Consider the following 22,851-nt stretch of genomic DNA (forward strand, 5'->3'; position numbering starts at 1 on the left):
CCATACCCCTGCCTCCCCTATCCTCATCCCTCCATCCATCCACCCTCCCACCCTCCCTGAGTGCAAGACAAATGTTTTATCTTTCCTGGAGTCTCTATGACCACCTCAATCAATTAATCAGTGGTATCTGTTGAGAGCTGGGGAGAATACAACAGAATTAGCTTCATATAACAAGCTTACAGACTAGAGGGAGAGACAGACATTAATATAAATGAATAAGTAATTTATAATAAGCAATTCTTCCCTCTGCATTAGAAAGAGGATCTGAGCTGGCCAGAGGATCGGCACTGGCTCTTGGTCTTGGACACAGCCTCTTGAAGCCCTAGTAGGAGTGTTTGTCTTCGGGGGTGTCTCTGAGTATGTGCGTGTCAGCTTGTATGTGCACGTGGGTTTGTGCAGGGAGAGTCTGAGGTCCAGGGCCTTCGTGGTCAAAGGTCAAACCGGAATAGAGTCACTTGGCAGAACCTCAGTTCGGCCTGCCACAATGGAAATGGAGGGCTGGAGGAAAGGCTTGGCTTTTGCATGAACAGCTGTTTAGACAGATGCCGCTGGCGTCGCCGAGGAGGTTTTCCCTGAGATCCCATTCGTCCCATGTGGGAGCCCCACAGAGGGGAGATAGAGTGGGACAACGAGGGGCGAGACAGACAGTGGCCGAGGGGAAGGTTTCCCGAAGATTGAGTCGAAGAGAAAACTTAGGGAACTGGCGTGGGGGTGGGAAGAGGGAAGGATTGTTCTCAGTTTGCTGCCTGAGAAGAAAGGAAATTCTGACCGACTGGCGTCATGGGAAGCAGGAGAAAGGCTGAGAGGTCAGGTGAGAGTTTTAGGGCTACAGCAGTGAGGTCCCCCATGGGTAACTTTGTACTACGGAGTAAGATTTTATTTTGGGGCATAGAAATCCTCAAATTGGGTTGAAGTGGACTATAAATCAATAAAGCATTCCTGGATTAAGCTGTATCTGACTCGGGCCCGGCTCGTTGACATCAGTGGATTCCCCTAAAATGAATGTAAAGTTAAAATGATCCCTACTGAATATCTGTGGAATGTCTGTGGGCCCAGCTGGCCTGAGGAAGGGGCTGATTGGTTGGTGTGTGTATATGTGTGTGTGCGGGGGGGGATGGAGGCACAAGAGTTGTAGGACCCCATATGAGATGAGGGGGTGTCTTTCTGAGGTCTGGGGGCTCTTCCTGTGGGATCCAGATCATTCTAACCACGAGGGAAGCCCCTCTGGCCAAATCCCCGCCGAGGCCAGGCCGTGGGAACCTAGGAGGTGAGAAGTGGCTCTGTTTCTCATCCCCCTCCTTCTAATCAGCCTTTTAAATCCAATCTGACCCCAAACTCTTTTAATAGCTCACGAGTTCAGCGTGACTTCTCAGGAAGTGACTCCTTCATTTTCATGGGAATTCCGATGCGGCTCTGTGGTAGATGGCTTGCGAAGATTAAAGCTTCTCTATGGTCGCAATCTAGACTCCATCGGAAGCAAGCCCTCCTTATTGTACCCTGATCTCTGAGGCAACCAGGTCAAAAGTCAAAGTGCCTCCCAGCCGAGCTCTTGCTACCCGTGTGCCACGAGCGTATCAAAAAACAAATGAAATGGGGTGTGATTGTTTCCCTGCAGGAATCGTGGAAGCCTCAGTCCTCGTGCTCAGAAAAGAAACCATCCTGTATCAGGGCAATTTGCTATATGTCACTTGAAGAGTGACGAATTGAACGGCGTTTGATGATTCTCTTGTGTTCACAGGCAGGAGAAAAAGAGACGGGATTTGTCTCTGTTGTTCCCTATTAGTATGGAAAACGGCTTCCTTCGATCTAGGTTTATTGGCTGAGAATAGATAACAAATGCCAGGGGACTCCTTCCAACTGTTTTGATATCTGGCAGCGTTGCCAATTTGCTCAAGTTTATTCTTGGGTTTATTCTAGCTTTTAGAATTGGGTAATGAACTCTCCAAGGTAGAGGAGTCAGGTTGTGAAGCAGAATGCGGGGGCGCCGATGAAATCACTGCCCTGCTGGTCCTCCCTCAGGACACAGTGGAAGAGCGGGCGTGGTCAAGCATGCCTGCCGCCAACATGCAGGGGAATGGGAAGCAGCATGGCTTAGATGCCGTGTGACCTTGGGCAAGTCACTTCTCTGAGCTTCAATTTCCTCATCCATAAAACGGGGGTTGACTGTGAGCCCCACGTAGGATATGGACTGTGTTCAACCTTAGTAGCATGTGTCTAGCAGTTCAGTGCCTGGCACAGTGTAAGCACTCTAAAAATACCATTTAAAAAAACAACAGTCAATTGTGTTTACTGAGCACCTTCCAAGTGCAGAATCCAGCACTAAGCGCCTAGGAGACTGTAAGGAGGGGAGGGCCTGTCTCTCCCAACTCTTTTGTACTGTACTCCGCTGACACCAAGTACTCGATAGATACCACTGATTGGTGGCGACAGAAGGTATTATCCCTGCCCTCAAGGAGGTATTAGGTTCTAATCCCACTCTCCTTCTTGTCTGCTGTATGACCTTAGGCAAGTCACTTAACTTCTCTGTACCTCATTTCCCTCATCTGCAAAATGGGGATTCAATACCTGTTGTCCCTCCTATTTAGATGGTGAACTCCATGTAGCTCCTGATTATCTTGTGTTCACCCCAGCTGTTAGTACAGTGCTTGACATATAGGGAGTGCTTAACAAATACCATTATTATTATTGTTATTATTATTTTTATCTAGGAAGGGAAAAGGTATTAAATCCCCATCTTACAGATGAGAACCCTGAGGCATAGAGAAATTAAGCGACTTATCCAAGGTCACCTAGCAGGCGGGCAATGGACTCAGGATTAGAACCCAAGTCCTCTGACTCGCAGGTCCGTGCTCTTTCCTCGGGTCTCTCCTTGCTGCTTCTAATGTCTCGACTGACTTGTAGTTGAGAGTTGCACCAGTAAACGTGTGTGAAACCTTCCCAGATCTGAGGTACTTTGTAAATGAGACCGGGAGGTGGGTCTGTTTTTTACATTTAATGACAAAATCTGCTCTCCGTTTGGACAGGCAAAATTTCTTGGTGTCCACTTTGTGTCGTCCCAAGAGTTTCTGGCCAATGCTTACGTGTTAGCCATTCTCCTGTTCCTGGCCCTCCTGTTGCAGAGAACCTTCCTGCAGGCATCCTACTACGTCGCCATTGAAACTGGAATTAACTTGAGAGGAGCAATACAGGTACTCAGACATTTTTATTAATGTGGTGTGACTGCAGAGAGGAATAAATATGTCCCTCGGGATGCTGCCATCCTTGGGTCACGGGCATTTATCTCCAGGGACTTCCCAAGAGTGCTCCTTGCCATTTCTTTCTTCACTACTTTAGATAGGGCTTTGTAAAGGATTAAATGTTTTCCAGAACCAGAACCTGAGGAGTTCATCCCCTCGATTCTATTTATTGCTATTGTTCTCTTTCTGTCCGTCTCCCCCGATTAGACCGTAAGCCCATCAAAGGGCAGGGACTGTCTCTATCTGTTACCGATTTGTACATTCCAAGCGCTTAGTATAGTGCTCTGCACATAGTAAGCGTTCAATACATGCTATTGAATGAATGAATGAATGAATCTAGGTCTCCTGATGTCCGGCTCTGTGCTCTTTCTGAAATGGTTTCCTGAAGGACGGGCCTTCTCCCCTCCCAAATGGGCCCCCTTGCTGGGCACCTCCAGCCATCACGAAAGCTCCAGGAACACATGCATCTCTCTCAAGAATAATAATAATAACAATAATAATAGTAATCATGGTAATTCAAGCAGCATGGCCTAATGGATAGAGCACGGGGCTGAGAGTCAGAAGGACCTGGATTCTAATCCCAGCTCTGTCTCTTGTCTGCTGTGTCACCTCGAGCAAGTCACTTCACTTCTCTGGGCCTCAGTTCCCTCATATTTAAAATGGGGATTAAGACTGTGAGCCCCATGTGGGACAGGGACTGTGTCCAACCTGACTAGCTTGTATCTACTCCAGCACTTAATGCCTGGCATACAGTAAGCCCTTAACAAATATCACAGTTATTATTATTATGTTAAGCCCTTACTCTGTGCTCAGCACTAGGGTAGATACAGTACAATAAACGCAGGTTTAGGCTCTGACCCACACAGGGTTCACGGGGGTGGGGAGTGGGAGCGGGAAGAGAGAACAGGTATTTATTCCCATTTTACAGATGAGGAGGCTGAAGCAGCGAGAGGTCAAGTGGCTTGCCTGAGGTCACAGAGAAGATGTGGCGAAATTGAGACTAGGACCCAGGCCTCCAGGCTTGCAGCAATTGCGGCAGTCGGAGTCCCCAATTTAGAGATTCCAGATGGTCAACTCACCCTGATCCTAAGAGAAAAAGTGCAAAGGGCAGGGGAGCGAAATTCTGCGGCTCTGCTGGGCCTCCTCTTGTTGCCCTAAGGTTGTGCCCATCTCCTCTGAATGGATGCTTTTTCCTCTGGTGTTTTCTCTGCACCCCAACCCTCATCCTCTTCCTCCTCTTCTTCTCCTCGTGGGGCCCAAGGGGTGGAGGCCCTGAGGCTAAATTAATTGGTAAAAGGGACACATTCCATCGGGGCTGGTAGGGGCTGGTCGTCATGTGAGAAGGGAGGGAGAGCCTGGGAGAAGAGCCAGGCAGCCGATCTTAAGTCCCCAAACTCAGCGTGGAATGACAGCCCTGTAATTAAAGTGGCTCCTTATTTAATTATCACAAATCAATCACCCACCCTTGAATTCTCTGAGTGTGCTAAACGGAAAAAAATTACTTTACGAGAACCCCACTCTCCCTTCGTAAAAACGGGCAATTGTTTCCCAAGCCAGAAAAATGGGAAATGTGTATGGAAACAGCTGGAACCAGCGGGGTCTAATCGATGATTCCTTTTCAAGAAACCACATGATGGCAGGATCCAGTGGTGTGCTGGGGATTTTTAAGTCACTAAGGAAGAAAAAAACAGGCTAACGTAAAACAGTGTATTTCGAAGGAAATAGAGAGTCTACATTAAGTGGTTTCCCCGCCTTCTCCATAGTGCTTTGCACACAGTTGGTGCTTGAAAAATACTATTAATTGATTGATTGTAGGAAGTGATGGTATTTATGGAGCACTAACTGTGCACAGAGCACTGTAGTAATAATATAACAATAATAACTGTGGTATCTGTTAGGCACTTACTATGTGCAGGCACTGCTCTAAGTGCTGGGGTGGATAAAATCAAACTGGGTTGGACACGGTCCCTGTCCCACGTGGGGTTCACAGTCTTAATCCCCATTTTACAGATGAGGTGACTGAGGCCTAGAGAAGTGAAGTGATTTGCCCAAGGTCACACAGCAGATGAGAGATAGGGTCAGAATTAGAACTCAGGTCCTTCTGACACCCAGGCCCATGCTCTGTTTACTAGGCCATGCTGCTTCTCTACTAAGCGCTTGACCTAAAGATGATTGTTCCTGCTGGTGTCCTACTGTAATTCCCTACCAATCTTTCAAGTTTCTCCTTCCTTACCTGCTCCTTCTCTCCCCTCCAGCAGCTCCCAGGTCCCTCCAAACCCTGGTCCCCAACCCTTATTCATATTTATATTAATGTTTGTCTCCCGCTCTAGACTGTAAGCTCGCTGTGGGCAAGGAAAGTTTCTGTTATATTGTTATATTATACTCTCCCAAGTGCTTAGTACAGTGTTGTGCACACAGGAAACCCTCAATAAATATGATTGATTGCCTGACTGACTCAACCTCACCCATCCCCAGGACTTGAGCAGTAGCTCTATGATGTGGGTTTGGCATCACACAAGACAGCAAGATGGCGTTAAAAGCATCGGCAGGGCAAGCTGAGCTCACACAGGGTGAAATGAGGTTCGATGGCAATCAATCAATCAATCAATCCTTCAGTGGTCTTTATTGAATGCTATCTACTACTACTAATAATAATTGTGGTATTTGTTAAGCACTTACTCTGTGGTAGATACAAGGTAGTTGGGTCGGATACAGTCCCTGTCCCACATGGAGCTCACGGTCTTAATCCCCATTTTACAGGTGTGGTAACTGAGGCCCAGGGAAGTTAAGTGACTTGCTCAAGGTCACACAGCTGGCACGTAGCAGATCTGGCATTAGAACCTACATCCTCTGACTCCTAGGCCCATACTCTTTCCACTAGACCATGCTGCTATGTGCAGAGCACCGTACTAAGATCTTGGGAAAGTACAATATGACAGATTTAGGGACATGATCCCTGCTCATAATGAGCTTACAGTCCAAAGGGATCTTATAGACACATACTATCTCGACCCAAAGAAAGTAAGTAGCGAGAAAGAGTGACCTAGTGGAAAGAGCCCGGGCCTGGGAGCCGGAGCACCTGGGTTCAAATCCTGGCTCCGTCATCTGTCTGCAGGGTGAGCTAGGGAAAGTCACTTCACTTCTCTGTGCCTCAGTTTCCTCATCTGTAAAATGGGAATGCCCCTCTCAGGAACGCACCTGATGATTTTCCAATACTCTCCCAGTCTCGACTATGGGAGGGAGAGTCAAGCAGAGGCCTACTCATTTCTTCCTAGCTTGGGCAGTGGCTAGTGAGAGGAAGGCAATCTGCTGCAAGTCAAAACTCAGCTGTGCGGGCAACAGCGGCTTGGGAGAGAGTTGAGGGCAGTTTACTGCGTGGAAGAAGGCTATGGTAAACCACTTCCCTATTTTTACCAAGAAAACTCTATGGATATACCACCGGATCGATTGCAGATGGAAGTGGGGCTTTCTGGGAGAGATGCATCCGTAGAGTAGCTATGGGTCAGAGACGACTCGACGGCATAAGATAAGACAAGACAAAATGGGGATGTAATACCTGTTCTCCCTTCCCCTTAGACTGTGTGCCCCAGGAGGGACAGGGACTGTGTCCAATCTGATTATCTTGTATCTACCCTAGTACTTAGTGTAGTGCTTGGCACATCGTAAGGGCTGAACAAATATTTTTTTAAAAAACATGGTAAGCAATTAAGAAATCCCACAATCATTTAGAGTCTCAGCTCAGAAGGGAGCAGTTGAATTTGTCTGGCAGCCTGATTGGTGTCTGGTACCAGCTGTAGCTTCACTGATCGATAATGTCTGAGATCCATAATCTTCTCAACTCTGGGGAGTTCCAGCTCCTTATTTCCAAGAAATAGCAATACCACTTCAACCAATAAATCCAGCCATCAATCGGGGTATCTGCTAAGTGCTGTGGTCGATACAGCATAATCAGATCGGACATAGTCCTTGTCTTATATGGACCTTACAGTCTAAGGGGGAGGGTGAATGGGTAACAATTAGTCAGTCAACCAACCAATCATTGCTTACTCTGTGCAAAACACGGTATTACGTGCTTGGGGGAGTCCAGTAGCAAAGTAGCCCTGATCTCTGTCCCCAAGGAGCTTAAATTCTAAAGTATTTATTCATATTAATGTCTGTCTCCCTCTCTAGACTGTAAACTTGCTGTGGGAGGGGAATGTGTCCCCTCCTCTCTCCTCCCCACTCCACCTTTTGCTCCTCTCCCTCCTTTCTTCCCCTCCCCTCAGGACTCTGCTCATTTGTATGTATTATTTATTACCCTATTTTATTTTGTTAATGAGGTATACATCCCCTTGATCCCATTTATCGTGATAATGTTGTCTTGTTTTCGTCTCGTTCTGTTCTGCTCTGCCGTCCGTCTCCCCCGATTAAACTGTGAGCCCGCCACTGGGCAGGGATTGTCTCGATCTGTTGCCCAATTGTACATTCCTAGTGCTTAGTACAGTGCTCTGCACATAGTAAGCACTCAATAAGTAAATACTATCGAATGTCTGCTAATTCTGTTGTACTGTAATAATAACGATGGCATTTGTTAAGCACTTACTAAGTGTCATGCACTGTTCTAAGCGTTGGGATAGATATAAGGTAATCGGCTTGTCCCATTTGGGACTCACAGTCTTAATCCCCATTTTACAGATGAGGTAACTGAGGCACAGAGAAGTTAAGTGACTTCTCCAAAGTCACACAGCTGATAAGTGGGAGAGCCAGGATTAGAACCCACAACCTCTGACTCCCACGTCCAGGCTCTTTCCACTAGGCCACGCTGCATCTAGGGGCTTAATACAGTGCTCTGCATTTAGTAAGCGCTCAGTAAATACCATTGATGATGATGATAAGGAGGAAGAGGAGGAGGAGGGGCGGGGGGTTCTGAGCTCCATTATGAAGAGGTGGGAACCCTCAGACCTGCTGCCCTCAAGGTGATGGTTTCTGGTCATGTTTGCTAGGCCAAGATTTACAACAAGATCATGCACCTGTCCACCTCCAACCTGTCCATGGGGGAGATGACGGCCGGTCAGATCTGTAACCTCGTGGCCATTGACACCAACCAGCTCATGTGGTTCTTCTTCTTGTGTCCCAATCTGTGGGCAATGCCTGTGCAGGTAAGAGCCCGGGGGTTGTCGACCACTCTCGGCCCTCGGTCCAGCCTGTTCTGTCGTGCGCTCCTCCCGCCCTCCTCCTGCCCTTCTTCCCATGGTGTCCATTCAAGCATTTGGGCCCTGATGCCCGGCCCCCTAGTCCTCCCACATAAGAATAATAATAATGGTGTTTCTTAAGCACTTACTGTGTTCCAGGCACTGTCCTAAACGTTGCGGTAGATACAAGCTAATCGGGTTTACACAGTCCCTGTCCGATTTAATCTTAATCCTATTTTACAGAGGATAATAATAATAATTACAGTATTTGTTAAGTGCTTACTGTGTGCCAAGCACTGTTCCAAGTCCTGGGGTAGATACAAGATAATCGGGTTAGAGCCAGTCCCTGTCCCACACAGGGCTTACAGATTGAATCCCCATTTTGCAGATGAGGGAACTGAGGCCCAGAGAAGTGAAGTGAAATGCCCAAGGTCACACGGCAGACAAGTGGCAGATCTGGGACTAGAACCCAGGTCCTTCTGACTCCGAGGCCCGTCCTGTATCCACTAGGCCAAGCTGCTTTCCCTAATACACTTATTTATGCATTTATCCTTCTTTCCGTTTTCTCATTATGGCCAGTTATGGCTTTCATTAACTAAATCATTTGGTACTTGTCTGTCTCCTGAATAAGGCTGTGGGTTCCTTGGGGGCAAAGTTACCCGTCTATTACCTCCATTTTTCTCTCCAGAGCACTCAACACAGTGCTCTGCTTGGGCAGGCACTCAATAAATGCCAATGATTCGTTGGCCGGGTCTAATTGGCTTCCTACTTGAAGTCTGGGGGCCCTCTTGATTGCGGATCACTTGTCACAAGAGGCTTATGTGGCCTGACCCATATGAGAAGCAGCAGCATGGTGTAATGGGTACAGCCCGGGCCTGGGAGTCAGAAGGACCTGGGTTCTGATCCCGGCTCTGCCACCTGTCTGCTGTGTGACCTTGGGCAAGTTACTTCGCTTCTCTGTGCCTCAGTTACCTCATCTGTAAAATGGGGATTAAGACTGTGAGTCTCACGTGGGACAACCCGATTACCCTGTATCTACCCCAGCGCTTAGAACAGTGCTCTGCACATAGTAAGCGCTTAACAAATACCAACATTATTATTATTCTCTGTGTTTCAGTTACCTCATCTATATTTGCTATTGTTTTAATGAGATGTTCTTCCCCTCGATTCTCTTTATTGCCATTGTTCTTGTCTGTCCGTCTCCCCCGATCAGACCGTAAGCCCGTCAAAGGGCGGGGACTGTCTCTATCTGTTACCATTTTGTACATTCCAAGCACTTAGTACAGTGCCCCGCACATAGTAAGCACTCAATAAATACTATTGAATGAATGAATGAATGAAGTATAAAATGGGGGTTGAGACTGGGAGTCCCCCTTGGGAGAGGGACTGTGTCCAATTCGATTTGCTTTTATCTGCCCCAGCTCTTAGTCCAGTGCTTGGCACATAGTAAGTGCTTAATAAATGCCATTTTCAATATTATCATCATCCTCATCATAGCAACGGCCTTTATTGAGCACCCCCTGGGTGCCATGATCTAAACTTAGTGCTTGGGAAAGGACAAAAATGCACCCGGACACATCCTCTGCCCACAGGTAGCTTAACTACAGTGAAATATATACTTTAATGAATCTTCCCGGCTTCTGGCTCTCCCCACTCCAGTCCTTAGTATTCTCTGCTGCTCTGATCATTTTTCCAAAAAAAAATATTCAGTTCGTGTCTCCCCACTCCTCAAGAACCTCCGGTGGTTGCCCATTCACCTCCGCATCAAACAGAAACTCCTAACCATCGGCTTTAAAGCACTCAATCAGCTCACCTCCCTCCTCTTACCTCCCTGATTTCCTGCTACAGCCCCTCCTCCTCTAATGTCGCGCTGTTTACTGTACTCAGATCTCATCTAGCTCACTGCCGACCCCTTGCTTCCATCTCCCTCTGGTCTGGAACTCCCTTCCCCTTCATATCTGAGACACCATCCCTCTCTCCACCTTCAAAGCCTTATTAAAACAACAATAATAATAATGTTGGTATTTGTTAAGCACTTACTATGTGCAGAGCGCTGTTCTAAGCGCTGGGGTAGATACAGGGTAATCGGGTTGTCCCACGTGAGGCTCACAGTTAATCCCCATTTTGCAGAAGAGGTAACTGAGGCCCAGAGAAGTGAAGTGACTTGCCCACGGTCACACAGCTGACAAGTGGCAGAGCCGGGATTCGAACGCATGACCTCTGACTCCCAAGCCCGGGCACTTTCCACTGAGCCACGCTGCTTCTCATAATCACATCTCCTCCAAGAAGCCTTCTCTGACTCAGCCCTCATCTCCCCTCCTTCCTCTCCCTTCTTTGTCTCCTATGCATCTGAATCTGTATCCTTTAAACACTTGCTATTTACCCCACCCTCAGCCCTCCAACACTTATGTACATCTCCATAATTTATTTTAAAGTCTGTCTCCCCGTGTAGATCGAAAGCTCCTTATGGGAAGGAAAGCTTCACTCTGTTGTATTGCACTCGGTGGAAAGAGCACGGGCGTGGGAGGCGGAGGTCATGGGTTCGACTCCCGGCTCTGCCACTTGTCAGCTGTGTGACTGTGGGCAAGTCACTTAACTTTTGCGTGCCTCACTTCCCTCATCTCTAAAATGGGGATTAAGGCTGTGAGCCTCATGTGGGACAACCTGATTACCCTGTATCTACCCCAGCGCTTAGAACAGTGCTCTGCACATAGTAAGCGCTTGACAAACACCAACATTATTATTATTATCACTCTCCCAAGTGCTTAGTCCAGTATCTGAATGCAGTAATCAGCGAATAAATACTACTGATTGATCGATATGCCTGTGTGGTAGGAGCTAACCTGAAACCCAGCTTTCTTGGATGGTGGAATCACCGATCTGTGGCCCTAAATTATTTTGAAAATGTCCATTCCTGAGGAAAAGCCAGGGGCTAAGAGAAAGTCATGAAAGACACAGTTTGGGGAATTCAGTTAAGAAAGGGGGTCTCCTCTAAACTGTGGGAAGGGAATGTATCTACTCTGTAATACTGTACTCTCCCAAGCGCGTAGTACAGTGTTCTGCACACAGTAAGCACTCAATAAATTCATTCAATAGTATTTATTGAGCACTTACTAAATAAATACCACTGATCGACTGATTGACCGTCCTCAGGTGCCTACTCATCCTCAGTGGTATTTATTGAGCACTAACTGTGTTCAGAGCACTGTACTAAGGGTTGTCTCCGTTCTTCTCCCCGTCTCTGGTCCCCTAAAGTGAGAAACCCATGTATGTCAGCGATGGCAGCTCTGGGAAAGTTGGTGGAGTGGAAGAGGCTGGGCAGGGGGCTTCTTATTTACCCCCAAGCAGTCTGCCCTCCCCTGCTGGAGCCCATTTATCAGGAATTGGTAGGAAGGGCCAGAGGTTGAACAGGAAAATCAATGCTATTTGTTGAGCACTTACTGCGTGCAGAGCACTGTACTAAGTCCTTGGGAGAGTACAGCACAGTAGATCTGGTAGACAAGCTCCCTGCCCACAATGGTCTGAGGAAGAGTGATAATAATAATAATAATTTTGGTATTTGTTAAGCGCTTACTATGTGCCGAGCACTGTGCTAAGCGCTGGGGTAGACACAGGGGAGTCAGGATGTCCCACGTAGGGCTCACAGTCTTAATCTCCATTTTCCAGATGAGGTAACTGAGGCACAGAGGAGTGAAGTGACTTGCCCACAGTCACACAGCTGACAAGTGGCAGAGCTGGGATTCGAACTTATGACCTCTGACTCCAAAGCCCATGCTCTTTCCACTGAGCCACGCCAGATAGTTGGGGAATTGCGGGTGATGGATATGCACTGGGGTTCTGAAACCGAGGCGGGAGGCAAAGAATCCCGGTCTATCAAAGAAGGCTAGATCCGATCTATGGTGGCTTCTCTCTGACCACTGGCTGACCCAGGGATTACGAATCCCCGAATCGCCCTTTTGGCAAAAACCTCAGCGGAAATCTTGAATGGAGGAGGCAGATGGGAAATAGACACCTTATCTCTGAGTGGTCCGGTGGTGCGATTGACATTCTGGCTAATGCTCGAATGCCCACTGACAGGCTCAGTCGCCACAGCTGCCCAGGCAAGGGCCTCTAGTGAAGCAGAAACCGGAGCATTAGCCAGTGCGATTTTCTGATGAGGATGACGGAAAATGACAAAGACAGAGAGTCCCCGAGGTTTCCCCTGAAATGGAGTTGCTCCGGCAGCCGGGCTCAGCTCGTTACCGTTGGATTTGTTTCCCGACTGATGAGATGAAAGGAAGAAATCAGCTCCCACATGGAGGCCAGAGGCAATCTAGGCTCAGGAGGCTGAACCTCTCTTCGGGACTGAAATGGTGCATAGGATCATTGTGAGCAGATTTGGTTGGAGGGACATTGTGGGGTTGAGTGATAGCCAGGGAGGTCATGTTTCCTCTTTGATTAAGGAGCACAGACAGACCCATCTGTTCCTCCAAAACAAGGAACATAGTTGAAGGTTCTTAAGTTTCATGCCGAAAGACCTGCCCTTGACCGTCCTATAGCCCTGGGAAAAGTCTGTAACTTTGATCTCTCTGGACATTGAGAGGGGTGATTTGCATTTTTCATAAATATTCACCAGCACGTAATCTCTTCCACAAAGCCAGGGGACAGGCACCCTCTCCGGTCAGAAATTATTCATCAGAAAATTAAGAGTGAAGGCATAAGGGTAGATTAAAAATGAAAATGTCCAGATCGCTATCTGTCATAGATGAATCAGTCACATCTAGGCTCACCATCCTGAATCCTTCTCAGGGTTTCAAGAGATGGAAGCAAGTGTGACGCTGTGGCAGGGTGGTTCGGTAAATTAAACTAGGGCCCAAGAGTCAGGGTATCCGGGCTCACTAGGATAGAGCACAAACCTGGGAGTCAGAAGGACCTGGGCTCTAATACCGGCTCCACCCCTTGCCTTTTGTGTGACCTTGGGCAAGTCACTTAACTTCTCTGTACCTCAGTTCCCTCATCTTTAAAATGGGGATTAAGACTATGAGCCTTATGTGGGACAGGGACTGTGTCAACCCGATTATCTTGTATCTACTCCAGGGCTTAGAACAGTGCCTGGCACATAGTAAGTGCTTAGCAAATGCCATCACCCTCACTACCAGGAACCTCTGCGTTTCCATCTGGAAGGCAAACACAGGAAACAGTGATGCTGTAAGCACACTTTTTTTTGTATGGTATTTGTAAAGTGCTTACTATGTGCCAGGCACTGTACTAAGCACTGGGGGAGATAAAAACCTATCAGGTTGGACTAACCTATCGATTAGACTGTCAGCCCGTCAAACGGCAGGGACTGTCTCTATCTGTTGCCGACTTGTTCATTCCAAGCGCTTAGTACAGTGCTCTGCACATAGTAAGCGCTCAATAAATACTATTGAATAAATAAATAAATACTATTGAATGAATATGGTCCCCGTCCCACATGGGGCTCACTGTCTTAATCCCCATTTTACAGATGAGATCACTGAGGTGCAGAGAAGTGAAGTGACTTGTTTAAGGTCACCCAGCAGACAAGTGGCAGAGCTGGGATTAGAACCCAGGTCCTTCTGACTCCCAGACCTGGAGGTCTCCCATTAGGCCATTCTCCTCCTTCACCTTGCCTTTGAATACTTTCCAGGCAGGAAAGGGTTGGGTTAATCTGTCACCAGTGGATCAATCTGAGCCAAAGGATCAATGAGCCACGTTTTATTGAGGGTCTGCTGGCACCTTAATGTGGAGCCCTCTGTTAATCAGGGAGGATCAGTAAGTAAAATGGGACCAAGAGTCAGGGTATCTGGGCTCACTAGGATAAAGCACAGGCCGAAGAGTCAGAAGAACCTGGATTCTAATCCCGGCTCTGCCACCTGTCTGCTGCATGGCCTTGGGCAAGTCACTTCACTTCTCTGGGCCTCAGTTACCTCATCTGAAAAATGGGATTAGGAATGTGAGCCCCATGTGGGACAGGGACTATGTCCAACCTCATTAACTTGAATCTATCCCAGTGCTTAGTATAGCCCCTGGCCGGAGTAAGTGCTTAACAAATATCATTTTTAAAAAGTCATATTTATTGAGCACTTACTGTGTGCAGAGAGCACTGTCATAAGCACTTGGGAGAGCACAATACAATAGAGTTGGTAGACATAGACATATTCCCTGCCCACAAGGACCTTACTAAAGGAGTGATAGATGAAGAGAAACACACTCTCTTCCCCCAGAGAGATTTCCAGTCAAATTAGGGAATTTTACCTTCACTGTCATCTTTCACTAAAGTTATCATTAAGTGTTTGAATATTGAGGACAGCTCTATGCATATTTAGGGAGTTATGCTAGCCTCAATCAACCAGTAGTATTTTCTGAGCCCTTACTGTGTGGAGGGCTCTGTACTTGGGAAAGTATACTACAATAGAGTTGGTACGTGTCATCCCTGACCACGAGCATAAAAAAATATGGAGAAGTTTGGAAGAAATATGAGTGAGAAGGCTGCGGAAATTTAGAGGGTGAAAACAGATTTGTTCTCTGTGGGAAGGGATCGTGTCTGCCAGCTCTGTTGTATTGTCCTCTCCCAAGCGCTTAGTACAGTGCTCTGCACACCGTAAGGGACTTGCCCAAGTTCACCAGGAGGTAAGCGGCGGAGCCAGGATGAGAGCCTAGGTCTCCTGACTCCAAGTCCTGTTTCTACTAGGTCATGGTGTCTTTCTCCAAGGAGTTTATAATCTAGTGGAGCGGCAGAGACACTGAAAATAGTTTACACATGGAAAGAGGAGAGAGAGAGAGAGAACGAAAGAAAGGTTTGTGTGTTTGTGTTTGCTTTTTGGGGCGGAAGTGCTAGGTTTTAGAAGCGCTGCAGTGGTTGTGAATAACCAAAGTGCACAAGTGGTGCAAAATGAGAGATGGTGGAGCAGAAGCCTCCCAACACTTGTCCACTCCCCACCCTAGGGCTGCCACCTGGGGGCGTGTGGGGGGACGAGGGGGTCAGTAATTATGTGTGCACAGAGTGGAAGGGATTAGTGCTCACTCATCAGCCTTCTCAGCCACACAGACGGCATCCTCTTCAAATACAAAAGGCAACGCTGGTTACAGCTCGGCCCCAGAAATGGCAGAGGAAGAGGACAGGTCAGACCCAAAAGAGTATAGACAGACAACGCGGACGGGGGCTCCCATCCTACGTAATGTTTGCCCGAGGATTCCAGGTGGTGGTCCGTAAACATTAACAGGCCCCCATGCGTGGACTCCGCTTGACTGATGGATCTATTACTGATCTGGTGACTGATCGCTGTTGCTGCAGCCCCCGCAGCTCTGGGGCAGGGGAGGAAAGAGAGTGACCCCCTTTGTCCACGAAGGGCCTGCCTGTGAACAGCGAAGAGCCCCTGGCCCCGGGAGAGGCTCCAGGCAGAGGGCCACCCATCATTAACTTCTCTGTGCCTCAGTTACCTCATCTGTAAAATGGGGATTAAGACTGTGAGCCCCACGCGGGACAACCTGATTCCCCTGTCTACCCCAGCTCTTAGAACAGTGCTCTGCACATAGTAAGCGCTTAACAAATACCAACATTATTATCACTGCTCAGGAAGCGGGGTGTCAGTGGAAGCGGGTGGGAGACCTGAGCCTGCACAGCCCAGACCTCCCACCCCTGCTCCAGCCGACGCCCACCACCGCTACAGACCCCTGCTCAGAGGAGCCAAGCCAAAGGGGGAAAAAAGATTCTAAGCAAAAGTATAAATATGAGTCAGTAAGAAAAATTCCTTTCTACACACACGCACAGACGTAGACCGTTTGACATCTATATGCAGAAGGACATCAATTAGTTGTAGTTATTGAGTACTTACTATGGGCAGAGCCCCGTACTAAGTGCTTGGGAGGCAATACCCAGGAACCCACACTCACATATACACACACACCACAGACTGACATCCATGAACAAAAGAACCTACTTAGGAACACACCCTCATACACACATACTTACGCACACTCACGTGCACATGGATTGTCATCCACACCCAAAAGACATAGGACCGTACAGTCTCTCTGTCTCATACACACACACACACACACACACAGAACGATTGACACCTCTATACAAAAGAACACACATAGAGACCCACTGACACACACAAAAGAACATACCCAGGAACATGCCCCCCACACACACACACACATGAGCACACACTCACTGATTGACACCCACATACAAAAGAACATACCCAGGAACAAACTTTCTCTCATGTACCCATACTGCTTAACACTCGCAAACACAAGAACATATCCAGAAACACACATATAACACTCTCTCTTTCTCTCTCTCTCTCTCTCTCTCTCTCTCTCTCTCTCTCACACACACACACACACACACACACACACATACAGAGTGATTGAGAACCACACACACACATAAAGACCGATTGGCACCCACACACCTAAGAATATACCCAGGAAATACATTGACAAATTCAAGAACTTACCTGAGAGATGAGCAGCCACAAAAACATTCCCACCAAACACAGTCATGGGGCCCTTCCTTCCAGACACAGAGTGACATAGATTACAAGATGGTACGCTGTTCATAGAAAGAGATCTTGAGATGGAAAGGCTCACTCAGAAAAGCCAGGAAAACAAAAAGGACAATAGAGAAGGGCGGAGGGAATGCCGAAGCGAAGGCAAAAGTAGTCTACTCACCTAGTAATTTTCGGAGCTTTACGTAATGCTTAAGAAAACTGGAGGGTTTGGGGGAGAAGAGCCGGTGGGATCAACCAGGAATGGTTCATGGAGAAGGAGGTTTGGTAGGGTTTGGTAGGGAACCAGAATAAGTGGTAATTTGAAAACCAAGAGCTGCCATAGCTCTCTCTCTTTCCCAGCATCCCTGGAGGCCCTTTGAAGACCCTGGAGGGCCTCAAGAACAAGGCCTTCAATCCTGAGGGAGAGGGTCCCTCTGTACAGACAGGATCCTGCCACAGGAGGATGGCCTGAGCATCTGGGTTCTGTAGGATTTCCCAGGTACTCATGAGTCCGAGGGGGGAGAGAGAGAGAGAGAGCGCTAACGCCCCATGTGCCTTCCCTTTACTCCTGCCAGATCATCGTGGGGGTGATCCTCCTCTACTACATCCTCGGGATCAGTGCCCTGATTGGAGCAGCGGTGATCATCGTGCTGGCCCCTGTGCAGTATTTCGTGGCCACCAAACTCTCCCAGGCCCAGAGAAGCACGCTGGTAAGTGTTGTGGGCACTGCGAGGGCGCCTCTTCTCCCAGATAGAAGCGGGAAAGGGGCCCACAGAGGAGAAGGGCACCAGTGGTTTGTGAGGAGCAAGCCAGGTTCCACCCTAGCCACCTCCCAGCCCACCCCAAAGCAGGGTTTCCCCTCCAAGGGCACCAGGCTCTCACCAAGAGGTCCAGGGAATTAATGTGTCCCTTTCTTGACGCCCCTGGTCCTAGGGCCTCTCAAATGAAATAATAGTTGAATTTGTTAAACACTTACTATGCTAAGCACTGTACTGAGCACTGGAGTATGTGCAAGATCATCAGGTTGGACACAGTCCCTGTCCCAGGTGGGGTTCACAGTGGGATGGAGAACAGGGATTGAATCTCCATTTTACAAAGGCGGAGACTAGGGCACAAAGAAGGGACTTGCCCAAGGTCACATAGGAGGCCAGATTAGAACCCTGGTTCCCTTACTCCCAAACCTGAGCACAAAGTGGGATTCCCCCCGGAGAAGAGTTTTGGATGTATTCCTCTGGCCCTCTTTCCTTTCTCCATTCTGAAAGGACTCCCGGATCATGAGTCTGGGCTGTGTAACCATGTTGGGCTTATAACTGTGTCCTGGTTAGAGATTTCCACACAGTACCAACCACCTTCACCAACCTCCACACACACTCTCCCCTTTCCTCTCTCTCTCTCTCTCCTCTCCCCTCTCTCATCTCACTCTTTTGCTCTCTCCTCACCTCTCCCCTCTCTTTCTCATCTTGTTCTTTTGCTCTCCCTTCTCTCCCACTCTCTCACTGTCTTCTCTCATCTCTCTCTCTCCCTCATCTCTCACTCTCTTCTTTCTCCTCTCACCATCTCCCTTCTCTTTCCTCTCTCTCTCTTGCTCTCTCTCATCTCTCCCTTTCTCTTTTCACCCTCTCATCTTGCTCTCTTGCTCTCTCCTCTCTCTCACTCTCTCTTTCCCCTCTCTCTCCTCTCTTCCTTGCTCTCTCACACACACATTCACTCACCACCACTCCCCTCCTACCTCCCCCGACACAGACACACACTTCTCCCTTCCTTCCCTCAGGAATCCCATCCACATTTTACCCAAACCTGCACCTTGCGAAGTCCTGTGACCTGGAGCCCGCATCTGCCTGAGACCCCTGTGCCCAGGTGGCTGTGTTGTCCAATGGTAGCAGGGCAGCAGGGTCCGTCGGTACCCTGTCGGTACCCTGTTACTTGTCTGCTGTGTGACCTTGGGTAAGTCACTTCACTTCTGTGTGTTTCAGTTCTCTCATCTATAAAACGGGGATTAAGACTGCGAGCCCACTGTGGGACAGGGACCGTGTCCAACCTGATTACTGTATCCACACCAGCACTTAATAAAGTGCCTGGCACATAGTGCTTAACTAACGTCATTATAACTATTATTATTATTATGACCTTGCAGCTCTGGCCTAGTTCTCTTCAGGTGTATTTGCCCCATTGTCCAGCAGCCAGCCCTTTCCTTCCTTCCCCTTTCCCAGCCTGCAGCCCTGCGGCCCCCTCAGCCCCGGCCAGAAAGGGAGATAGTGCAGCCCTAAAGCAGGAAGCCAGATCTTGGTTCCCAGGCCCCGGGGTTCACCAGAAGTGTTGGGGTGCTGGGGGTCCCAGAGGGGGCAGCTGGGGGCTCCTCCGCCATTCCAGAACAGTAGATGGTCCCACCTAAATCCCTCTCCCTCACATCCGACAGGAGTACTCCAACGAGCGACTGAAGAAGACGAATGAGATGCTGCGGGGCATCAAGCTGCTCAAGTTGTATGCCTGGGAAAATATCTTCCGCAGCCGCGTGGAAGAGACACGGAGGAAGGAGATGACCAGCCTCAGAGCCTTCGCCATCTACACCTCCATCTCCAGTGAGTCCCGGCCCTCATTCCCGCTCACCCCCCACGCCATGGGTCTCAGCGTCCGGAGTCCTGAGTCGCTAGGCTGGAAGCTCCCTGAGGGCAGGGATCAGGTCTAGCAGTTCAATTATTCTCTCCCAAGCGCTCAGTAATAATAACCTAGTCAATGGTAGTTGAGGAGCAGTGTGGCCTACTGGTTAAAACATTGGCCTGGAAGCCAGAGGATTGTGATTCTAATCTCTGCTCCTCCACGTGAATGCTGCGTGACCTTGAGCAGGTCACTTAACTTCTCTGGGTCTCAAGTTCCTCATCTGAAAAATGGAGATTCAGTGCCTGCTCTCCCTCCTGCTCCGACTGTGAGCCCCATGTGGGACAGGGACTGTGCCTGCCCTGATTAGCTTGTATCTTCCCCAGTGCTTAGAGCAGTGCTTGACACATAATAAGCGCTTAACAAATACCACAATTATTATTAATTATTATTATATGTTGCATGATTGTTCTGGGCGGAGCACATTACTAGGCAATTGGAAGAGTACTACAAAAGTTGGTAACATGATCCCTGCCATCGAGGAGAGTAGTAGCAGTAAATAGCATTTATTGAGCACCCACTGGTTGTGCCACGTCATATAGAGAAGGGGCAAGGTATTCCCTGCCCAAAAGTAGCTTATATTCTAATGCACAGTGCTTTGCACATAGTAGGCGCCCAGTAATGACTTCGCCTCAGAAGGGTGTGACCTCCTCTGCGGGCTCCCAGCTACTGACTTTAAATGGGATACTGGATCATTGCTCTATGGGGTTAGTGGCTTTGGCCAGTAATAATGATGTTATTCATTAAATGCTTATACTATACTGGGGTAGAAACAAGAAAGCAGCGTGACCTACTGGTAAGAGCACAGCCCTGGGAGGCAGAGGACCTGCGTTCTTACCCTGGCTCTGCCTCTTCCCCTCCGCGTGACCTTGAGCAAGTCACTGAACTTCGCTGGACCTCAGTTTCTTCATCTGTAAAATAGGGATTCAATACCTAATCTCCCTCCTACTTAGACTCTGAGCCTCGCGTGGGTCAGGGACTGTGTCCAACCTGATGGTCTCATGTCTACCCCAGCATTTAGTACAAGACTTGGCAAATAGTAAACCCTTAATAAAAAAAGTTGTTGTTATTACAAAACAATTAGATCAGACACTGTCCCTATCCCAAACAGGGCTCATAATCTAAGTAGGAGACCAGGTATTTTGTCCCCAGTTTATAAATGAGGAAGTTGAGTAACTTGGCCGAGGTCAGTCACCCAATTGGCAAGGGGCAGAACCAAGATTCATTCATTCATTTAGTTGTATTTTTTGAGCGCTTACTGTGTGCAGAGCACTGTACTAAGATTAGAACCCAGGTCTCCTGATTCTCAGCCTGCTGCTCTTTTCACTAAGCCAAGCGACCTCCTGTGTTTGTAAAGATAAAAAAGAGTATCGGGGAAGGAGGGGCTGTGGAGGATTGGGGGGAGGGGAACAGGGACAGGTGTGGGGGGCTGAAGGGTAGGTTAATTAAGCAGCTCTGTCCTCATTAGCTTCTTCTGCCCACAGCCCAGCCTGCCTCCCACTCCCTGGGCACCTGGCACCTGCAGTAAATGGACCCTTGGGTGGGAGACACTTCATTGCTGAGAGGACAGGCTGACAACGCAACCCTTAAACTACAGAGACGTATAACACCTCCTCCCCAACACCACCATCACACACACACACACACACACACACACACATACACACACTCTCACACTCACACACTGCGGGTTAGGAAGCGGGAGAGGTGTGGGGCTGGAAGTAGGGGGATGGCATGCCCCAGGTCGGCTTTGAAAACTAGAGTGCTGTTTGCTGATGGTGTTTGCTCTTCCCTGGCTTTGCCAGGCCAGTCTGTTGTTTTAGCTAAGAAAGTGGAGGTGGGGGCCCCCGGTGTGGACAGATGGCCCCTAAACCCTGTTTACCTCCATCTCTGGTCCGCCCACGCTCCTCCTGTCCTGCGTCTGGACCTTTGGCCACAGATCATTACCCTGAGCATAATGGGGCTCTTCCATGCCCTCTAATTGGTAGGCACTGGGACATCTGGATTACAAACATCTCAGAGCCCCGTTTTGCCCGAGCTATCACTCCTGCTGGGCTGGGATCTGGCCGGGGTCTGGTCTGGGCTGGACGATGCCCTGGGCTAGGGTCTGACCAGGGCCGGAGTCTAGCCCAGGCCGGGGTCTGGCTCGGGCTGGGGTCTGCCCCGGTTTGGGAGTGATGTGCTGAGCGTCCCACAGACAGGGATCTGGAAGGAAAATGAGAGATGAGTCTATCGGTCTCAGCAGTCTCCTGAGGATGTGCTGAAACCTGAAGGGAGGAGTGACAAGAGCCGATTTCAGCCTGGTGTCCTCCTGCCTTCCACCAAATAATTCAGAAGTCGTCCCCTGAAAATGTCCGTGGGGCAGGAGAAAAAATCAGTGGGAGCGACAGGGGTGCGGGCCTGACACCCACCTCCAAACGCCTCATATTGGGAAGATGCAAGTATCTTATCTGGTTTGGATCATTGGGGCAGGGACCCTGACCGCTCCCCCCACCCACAATCAATTGAAGCCTTAACTAAGCACATGCTATGGGCCAAAGCTCTCCGCTTGGGTAGATTGAGGATAATCAAGTCCGACGCAGTCTGACCCACGGGGGCTCGCAGTCCAACAGGGAGGGAGAGCAGTTATCTCAGCCCCATTTTACAGAGGAGGAAATTGAGGCCCAGAGAGGTTAAGTGCCTTGCCTGTGGTCATGCAGTAGGCCAGGGGTAGAGCTGGGATTAGGGGCCATGTTCCTGATTTCTGGTCAGCTGCTCTTTCCATTAGTCCATGCTGAACTTCCCCCCTTCCTCTCTGAAGGCATGAACCTCCTACAGGGTCCACATCACCAGGTTGAGAGCAAGGGAGTCAGGTTTTTTTGCGGGGGAGGGGATATGCAGGACCATTTAGTCCTACGGAAATCGGTGCCAGCTAGAACCTCGCCCCCCAAAGAAGGTGACATCCAGGTTCCCAGCCCTGGCTGTCCACAGGCCAGGGGTGGCTGGACGGCTGCTGTTCTGCCCCAGAACAGACCCCTCCCACACCCTATCACGGTGGCTGGCACTGATTCCTTCCTGGAGCCATGACTTCCCTCCCAGCTCTCCTGCTGCTTTGCCACGTTACCCGGAGATAGTCACTTACCCTCTCTGTACCCATGGAATGAAATTATCATCATTGTTATTGTATTTGTTAAGCACTTACTATGTGTCAGCACTGTTCTAAGTGCTGGGGTATATAGAAGATAATCAGGTTTGGACACTGTCCCTGTCTCACATGGGACTCACAGACCAAGTAGGGAGGGAGCA

At 48.9% G+C, this 22,851-nt stretch overlaps 1 protein-coding gene across 7 annotated transcripts in view; it reads left to right on the forward strand.

Moving 5' to 3' along the window:
- ABCC8 (ATP binding cassette subfamily C member 8) overlaps positions 1–22,851 on the forward strand; it is a 117,178-nt gene that overhangs the window by 34,531 nt on the left and 59,796 nt on the right. For all 7 annotated transcript variants that reach the window (XM_029061019.2, XM_029061014.2, XM_039911373.1 and 4 more), the window contains exons 7-10: positions 3,024–3,188; positions 8,219–8,374; positions 17,487–17,621; positions 19,328–19,490. In XM_029061019.2, the coding sequence (XP_028916852.1) occupies positions 3,024–3,188; positions 8,219–8,374; positions 17,487–17,621; positions 19,328–19,490 (619 nt within the window). The remainder of the gene's footprint in view (positions 1–3,023; positions 3,189–8,218; positions 8,375–17,486; positions 17,622–19,327; positions 19,491–22,851) is intronic.

The sequence above is a fragment of the Ornithorhynchus anatinus genome, chromosome 3, assembly GCF_004115215.2.
Source record: "Ornithorhynchus anatinus isolate Pmale09 chromosome 3, mOrnAna1.pri.v4, whole genome shotgun sequence".
In the NCBI taxonomy this organism is placed as follows: domain Eukaryota; kingdom Metazoa; phylum Chordata; class Mammalia; order Monotremata; family Ornithorhynchidae; genus Ornithorhynchus; species Ornithorhynchus anatinus.